The 8,379-nt window shown below is 49.8% G+C and overlaps 1 protein-coding gene across 1 annotated transcript in view; it reads right to left on the bottom strand.

Moving 5' to 3' along the window:
• Positions 1-6,965, bottom strand: part of LOC133495619 (membrane-associated guanylate kinase, WW and PDZ domain-containing protein 1) — a 50,970-nt gene extending 44,005 nt beyond the window's left edge. Inside the window, exons 1-2 of the mRNA XM_061810489.1 lie at positions 6,643-6,965; positions 60-176 (exon numbers count right to left, since the gene is read on the bottom strand). Coding sequence (XP_061666473.1) covers positions 60-176; positions 6,643-6,925 — 400 coding nt within the window. The 5' untranslated portion in view covers positions 6,926-6,965. The remainder of the gene's footprint in view (positions 1-59; positions 177-6,642) is intronic.
• Positions 6,966-8,379: the final 1,414 nt, after the last annotated feature.

Genomic DNA, 8,379 nt, shown 5'->3' with positions numbered 1-8,379 from the left:
GCGCGTTTAAAGCGACGCGTCCGTTGGAGGCGAGATGACGCGCGTGAAGGCGGACTCACAGGGTACGGCTCGGAGGTAAAGGTTCTCCCGGATGACCTGCTGAAGCGCGCCGTCCACCGAGCCGGGCGTGAAGCACTTGCTCAGGTACAACCGGAGATCCTTGCACAACGTGGCGCCTGAGGGAAGGGCAGAGGAAACAAGCGAGGCGTCAATCAAAGGAAAGAAAGAAAGGAAAGGAAAGGAAGAAAGGAGGGAAGAAATATTCAAATCATCACAACCGGACCGACGGGTTGTGTACTTGCGCTGAGGCTGTTTGCATCTCATCACACCTGACGACGACTGATGAGGAGAAAATTGGTCGGCGACGGCAATCTTCCAACGACGCCTATCTTAATTTAGCGCTTCGACAGCGACACCCGCGTCTTCACCGGCAGCCATCTTGTTCCCTATCACCTCGCGTCGCACCTGAGAATCGCATCCATTTTCCCGGCTCCCTCGCGCGCACCAAACAATCTCCTCAAGTTAATTGGCGCCGACTTAACAAGCGAGGCTTTCGCCGGGGGTGGGGGTGGCGCCAATCACCCGGGGCCTGGATTTCACCGCTCTCATCTCTTCATATCATCTCGAGCGCTTTACTCGCACTGGCGACAGGCCGCTCGGGGTTATTGATGGACCGGAGCGCGTCTCCGGCCCGTCGGTCGCGCTGACAGATGACGCTTGCCGGGCGGGAAGAAATGTCCCGTCTGCTGAAAAATATGGCTGATATTATCGTGGCAAACATATGAAGTGCGCTTTGCAGTTCAACCGTTAAAGGGGAATTTCGGTGGTTTGGATTAACAATGTATCCGATAGGTCATGTCATATGTACTGTATCCTGAAAATGTGATGTTAATCGTCTCTCTTTTAATGGTGTTTTGAGAAGATTTTTTATCAGCAGTTACGAATTATCACGGGCGCCGCCATTTTGGCGAGTCACATGACCTTCGTGCGTGGATGTGACGTAATAGACGCGCAAACAAAGCCTTGATTGCGATGGGACGCAATTATGGCCAGCACTGATTTCTCTGATTTGATGAAGAAATAGCAGTATTGGTTGGTTTTGAAGACGGAGGAATACTTTCATAAAGATCTGAACCGGTGGCTGTAAATAGAATTTTCAGATGGTTCTTCAGACGGGATTGACGCGGCGTCTGATGAGCAAGCTCCGGCGGCGTTCCGCGAGCGAGCTCCGGTGGTGCTCCGCAAGTGAGCTCCAGCGGCGCTCTACAAACAAACTCCAGCGGCGTTTACGAGCTCCGGCGGCGCTCTGTGAGCGAGCTCCGGCGGCGGGCTGCGAACTAGCCTGCGAGCTCCGACGGTCAGTGACCGGCCACGAGCGAGCTCCGACGGCGAGCCGTGTACGAGCTCCGGCGGTGCTCTGTGAGCGAGCTCCGGCAGCGGGCTGCGAACTAGCTGCGAGCTCCGACGGTCAGTGACCGGCCACGAGCGAGCTCCGGCGGCGAGCCGTGTACGAGCTCCGGCGGCGCTCTGTGAGCGAGCTCCGGCAGCGGGCTGCGAACTAGCTTGCGAGCTCCGACGGTCAGTGACCGGCCACGAGCGAGCTCCGGTGGCGAGCCGTGTACGAGCTCCGGCGGCGCTCTGAGAGCGAGCTCCGGCAGCGGGCTGCGAACTAGCTTGCGAGCTCCGACGGTCAGTGACCGGCCACGAGCGAGCTCCGGTGGCGAGACGTGTACGAGCTCCAGCGGCGCTCTGTGAGCGAGCTCTGGCAGCGGGCTGCGAACTTGCGCGTGAGCTCTACCGGCGGGCTGTGAATGAGCTCGCGAGCTCTGACGGCCGGTGACTGGCCACAAGCAAGCTCTGGTGGCAAGCCGTGTGCGAGCTCCAGCGGCGCTCCGCGAGCGAGCTCCGGCAGCGGGGTGCGAACTAGCTCGCGAGCTCTAGCGGCGGGCTGCGAACTCGTTTGTCAGCTCTGGTGGCGGGCTGCGAACAAGCTCTGGCGGCAGGCTGCGAACTTGCGCATGAGCTCTACCGGCGGGCTGTGAATGAGCTCGCGAGCTCTGACGGCCGGTGACCGGCCACAAGCAAGCTCTGGTGGCAAGCCGTGTGCGAGCTCCAGCGGCGCTCCGCGAGCGAGCTCCGGCAGCGGGGTGCGAACTAGCTCGCGAGCTCTAGCGGCGGGCTGCGAACTCGTTTGTCAGCTCTGGTGGCGGGCTGCGAACAAGCTCTGGCGGCAGGCTGCAAACCAGCTCGCGAGCTCCGACGGCTGGTGACCGGCCACGAGTGAGCTCCGGTGGTGGCGAGCCATGTGCGAGCTCCAGCGGCGCTCCGCGAGCAAGCTCCGGCAGCGGGCTGCGAACTAGCTCGCGAGCTCTAGCAGCGGGCTGCGAACTGGCTCGCGAGCTCTAGCGGCGGGTTGCAAACCAGCTCGCAAGCTCCGGCAGCAGGCTGCGAACTAGCTCGCCACGAGCGAGCTCTGGTGCCGAGCCGCGTGCGAGCTCCGGCGGCGCTCTGCAAGTGAGCTCCGGCGCCGGGCTCCAAGCTAGCTCCGGGGGCCTTTGTTCGTCTGAAGCACCATCCGAAAATTTACAGCCACAGGTTTAAATTCTGTACGGAAGTATTCCTCCGTCTTCCCGATCAACCGATACTGCTATTTCTTCGTCAGATGAGGATAAACACGAGAAATCAGCGCTAGCCAAAATTGCGTCCCATGGTAATGGAGCCTTTGTTTACGCAGCTGTTACGTCACATGAGCGCACTTAGGCCATGTGACTCGCCAAAATGGCGGCGCCCGTGATAATTCGTAACTGCCAATGAAAATCTTCTCAAAACACCATTAAATGAGAGAGGATTAACGTCACATATTCAAGATACAGAACATATGACATGACAGTATTGGATACATTGTTAATCCAAACCACCGGAATTCCCCTTTCAAGGATAGCACTGATGCTAGCCGCGAAATATTTGCTCTGCACTCTCATCCTCTCGGCTGTGACTCAGTCATTATTTATATTATCGGGCCAAAATAACCTTCAGCATTTTGCGCGCCTCATAAAGCTGAACATCATTTGTTAAACGTTCTCCGTGACTTTAATTACACTTCAGCCTTGTTTTGATTTGGCCGCTAATATGCTAGATTTACATTTACGAGTGTTTTCGCTCCGCTTTATTAGCGAGAGCACATTAATCTGCCTTAACGGTTCCGTGGGAGGCAACGAACGGACTTAAGCGGCACGCTTCAGCGTCGTTCATTTCCCTAGCAGACCGATCCAAGACTCTTCAATATTTCAATCCTTTTTTTTTAATTTTTTTTTTTTTTTTTTTTACAGAAGGTCAAATGAATTTCACCCGTGTCAGTTTTACTGAGATAGTTTGAGTCCAATCAGACTTCATTCACCCAATGTGCTCGGAGACCTTCAGAATCAGGAGCGCTGATCAGAATCGGAATCATTTTTCCGTTCCCTCCTTGGCCGGAGGGAGCAAAACATGCTCAAACCAGAACCGTTTGGCTTTCTTTGTCTGAAAGGTTTTCATTTGTCCGAACATTCGATGCTTCTAACAAAGAAAACGTTGCGTGAACCTTGTTACGATCTACACGCATGAATATATTGAGCGAACATTTGGCATGGAGGAAGTATTTTATATCGTTATGTCCAGATAATACACATGAAACAGTTCTGTGCTGTGATAGTGGTTGTATGAAGAGATGGATTAAGCCGGGCGAGGTCCAAATACCGCTGATGTTATTAGATCTTATCGAAACTTCAAAACGGTGCCTCGTGTTTCAGAACCTGAGCAAAGTCGAGCGAGTCGTAAGAGCGGGAAAGGAGGCGTCGAGCCGTGACCTGGCGCATCACCTCGTCCGTCGCTGTCAAGGCAACACGGAGGGACGACGGGAAGGGCAGCGGCGGCGGGAGCAAAGGGGTCCAAATCGGCTGTCAATCAAGGCGGCGAGGCCACGGGGGGGGGGGGGGGGGTGCTTCGGGCGGGTGTGACACTCTGCTGACGTATTACTCGGATCGGGACCGACCCGGGCATCCGTTAGCCGTGGCCCGCGTTGTTATCGTCAAGGTCCTCGCCAGCGACGGACAAACGCTTCGGCCGCGATGTTGTCGCGGGGTGTTCAATTGCGACCGGATCGCCTTGACACGGCCGCGCTAATCGACGAGTGCAGATCAACAACGCGTTGCCACGGACGGCCGATTCCGAGAGCGGTTGCGGGAGGTTTGGGGGGGGGCTGCGGCAACAATGTTCCGGGTGACGGATTGGACACTGGAGTGACGGATTGATCGGATGCCGTCTGATGAATCCAGTGCAACGAGGCTTAACAGCGAAAGCGGGAAGTCCAAAACGCACACGGACGTTTAAACATCTCCTCAGACATTTTTTGTACACGTCTCCTTTTTTGAGGGTGGCGGATTTGCCGATCATAATAATTTGCGAATTCTTGCAGAGTGAAATTTTTGGGCCACCGGTCTAGTTTTGTATCCCGCCTCATCCCCAAAGTCACCTGGGAGTTGACTTCTGCTCCCCCGTAACCCTCATGAGCATGAGCGCTATAAAAGATGGATGGCGCATACAGATGGCGAAATGACATTTTGACAGAAACATTTTATTTGATATCATTTTTTTTTATTGCCTTTCACTGTTATGTGAGTTTTATGCGGATGCGGGTGCACTGAGCACCTCCCGGAAACCTTCACGGCCAAAAATAGGAATGCACAAAACATGACTGTGAAATCATCATTGCTGAATATCCACCCATCCATCCATCCATCCATCCATCCATCCATCCATTTTCTGAGCTGCTTATCCTCACATGGGTTGCGGGAGTGCTGGAGCCTTTCACAGCTGTCAACAGGCAGGAGGCGGGGTACACCATGAACTGGTCGCCCGCCAATCGCAGGACACGTGGAGAAAGACTACTGAGAACTATGTTACGGTTACTACGAAGTTATGGGACTCCATTTTGGTTCCGACGGATCCTGCTTTTCATGCCAACAGAAGCTCTGCCGGGTGTGTTTGACAATTTGGCGTAATGGCTGAGCGCTCACGGGCAGAAGAGAGAGCGACCAACTGACAATTTGGGAGCAGGAAGCGGTCCTTAGACCACATCCACGTTCTGGGGCAGGGTCGAGATGAAGGGTCATTTTGTGAACTTTCACCAGAGACAACGCGACTTTGTGTGGAACTCGATACTAGCGAAGGAGTCAATATCGACGGTCTAACTACCGGGTCGTCAGGCGACGTGCTCGATTGTCACATTTTTGTTACCAACCGTGACGGTCAGTTGATTTGTGTGCTTATTTTTACGATTCAAGTCCACGACAACCAATTTTATTTTGGAGTTGGGCCTCCTAACGTGATTTTACATCGTATAAACTGTTAGCCCGTCCGCGTGTTTGATTCCTTTTGCCGCTTCCATTTGACACGCCCACAACATCTGCGAGCTGAGATGCGGACTTTATTGTTCAGCTTTTGAAACCGGATTTTATACATTTAGAGATTTGCTCACTACATTCAAAATTTGTCTGGCTTGTCAAAGTTACTCTTCTCTGCGCTGCGTTGAATTTACATTTTTTTTTAATCCTGCTTAGTGCCACTTTAAATATTAATAAGTCAACATTTACACTGCACGTCTCCCAAGTGAGTTTGCCGTAAAAAGCCGTTAAAAATAAAACGGGTACGAAAAATGGCTGCGTTTGGAGTTCTGCTGCCAGATGTAACCCAAACGTTTAGGTATTTTTTTTTCATTATCCCGTGGAAAAAAAAAATTTAAAAAGTTAAAATGTTGGCGTACACTAACTTGCATGGCTTGTTTGGTGGATCCAAAATATTTTAAAAACAAACAAGGACGAAAAATAAATTAATTATGGTGTGTATTGGGAAGGCCCTGGGCAGATTACATTGAAATTAGAGATATTGAAATTTAAAAAAAAAAAAAAAAAAAACAATAACAACATAGAGTATACGCACGACTGGAAGCTGGGCAGACAAGAGAGACGTTATGAAATGAAGATAACGGACTGTTGGAATGGTATGAATCCAATTTCATGTAAATTGTCAATGTAGGTCAGTGGTTCTGATCGCGTTTAGGCCGGGTCAAAGGAGCACGTCCCGTTAATCCCAAGAGTCACTTCATCGGACGGTCCCTCGGTGATCCTATTAAATATGGCTGAATTTATACTAGCGTACGTCTATTTCGGAATCGACCCACCCGTGTAAGGAAGTAAATTAGTGCCACCAGGATTTCGATCTGAAACGTAAAGTCATCACATTTTCAATAGTTCCGACCTGTCAATCACCTGTCAAATTTAACTCACTATTGACAATTTGATCACTGTGAAATATCAATCAACATATCATTTTCAGTGGCGTTTTGAATTCAAATCCTGGTGGCACATATTTACCTCCATAAAGTGTGAGCAAAATACGTCAAATAAGATATTTTCCTTTGGACTAATTAATACTTCACACATTCAGACTGGCCAAAAAAGTGAAAGTCAACGTTCACGCCATTGACTGTTTTGGCAATCTTGGCTTGATGACAAGACGGAGTTTTCCCCACCCGGAAGTCCTGTTGAAAAGGTCACCCCCACGCGAGACGGACCGACAAAGTGCACGGTTTTATCAGAGTCATACCTGGCGAGACGGTTTTGATCCGGACCGGATGGGGGCAGGAGTTGAGCACCCCCCGCACGTCCCCCAAAGTCATCCCCAGGACGGGCGTCCCGCCGATCTCCAGGATGATGTCGCCCACGGCGAGTCCGTCCCCGGGGGCGGCCGTGACGAAAGGGAATTCTCCGTAATCGGCGCCCCCTCCCACGGCGACGCCGAGCTCCCCCGAGGAGTCCGTCAGGGGGACGAAGGAGTCCTGCGTCCTGGAGCGCCAGTGCTGCTTCCTCGCGGTGTTGTTCTTCGACATGGCAAATGAGCTGCGAGGGGAGGAGACGCAAATTCAAGGATTCCAGGTGGGGAAGTTCTTAAAAACGAGGACGAGTCAAGTGCAAATTGGGATATTAATAATAATAATTAAAAAAAAAAAACGTCCAGCAAATAGATTTCAGCCTAACCAATTACAAAGCTGCGAAAAATGACACTTATTACATAGTTCTGGATTTGCAAAAAAAAAAAAAATTAATTAAAAAAAAAAAAAATATATATATATATATATATATATACGGGACAACCTGAAAGGAAAGAAGAATATGAGAGAGAGAAGGGAACGGTGGTAAAGTGTTAGCCTCACAGTTCTGAGGTCGCCGGTTCAATCCCGGACCCTCCTGTGTGGAGTTTGCATGTTCTCCTCGTGCCTGTGTGGCTTTTCTGCGGGTGGGCACTCCGCTTTCCTCCCACATCCCAAAAACATTAATTGGACACTCTAAATTGCCCCTAGGTGTGAGCCTGATTGGTTGTTTGTTTCTACGTGCCCTGTGATTGGCCGACGACCTCTTCGGGGTGTACGCCGCCTCCTGCTGCAATAGGCTCCGGCTCTCCCCATGACCTTTGTGAGGATAAGGGGCAAAGAAAAAGGATTTGGCTTGTTTTCCGATGGCATATTTGTTTTTGAGACAGATTTTGGTTGAAAACAAAACATCAGGCACCAGACAAAAAAAAGGACCTTTCGTCATGCAACGAGTGCGTTTTCTGCGACTTAATCCGCCATAAATGCGATCCATTTCTGCATTCGGCAAAACGGGTCAAAGCGCTTCCTCCCGGCTTGGGTAAATAGCAAAAAGGGACCGTGACAAAGCATCCGTAAGGGATTTTAAACGTCCACAGCGGCGCCAAAGATTTTCAGGCCGAGACGGCATGCGGCTCCTCACATGTTTTTTACCGTGAATTACGTCCGCACTGCGACAGTCTTGATATTTAATTTCAGTGTTGGGCGGGGCGTGGTTAACTCGGCATCTAAAATCCAGGAGAACACCTGAAAATTTCTGTTTTCAAGCCTCGTTTCAAATTCTAGCCAATTTTGTTCATCATTCACGACGTACGACAGCGCTCTGTTTTGTCAGATTGACTTTACGGGGAGTTTAATCTAAAGAAAAAAAAATAAAAGAAATGGTTTTATATCTTGTAACCATTTTTAAGATTTTAATTTGAAATTTAAAAAAAATACATTTGCAGTGTCAAATTGTGCAACAAATTTTACCCAAAATGTTTTGTAACCATTTGTATGATTTTAATTTTAAATAAAAAAAATACATTTGCAATGTCAGACTGTGCAACTAATTTTGCAAATTTTTTTGTAACCATTTTTAAGATTTTAATTTGAAATTTAAAAAAAATACATTTGCAGTGTCAAATTGTGCAACAAATTTTACCCAAAATGTTTTGTAACCATTTGTATGATTTTAATTTTAAATAAAAAAAATA

This window comes from Syngnathoides biaculeatus, chromosome 2 (genome assembly GCF_019802595.1).
Source record: "Syngnathoides biaculeatus isolate LvHL_M chromosome 2, ASM1980259v1, whole genome shotgun sequence".
NCBI lineage: Eukaryota > Metazoa > Chordata > Actinopteri > Syngnathiformes > Syngnathidae > Syngnathoides > Syngnathoides biaculeatus.
This window is presented reverse-complemented; position numbering and strand designations above follow the sequence as displayed.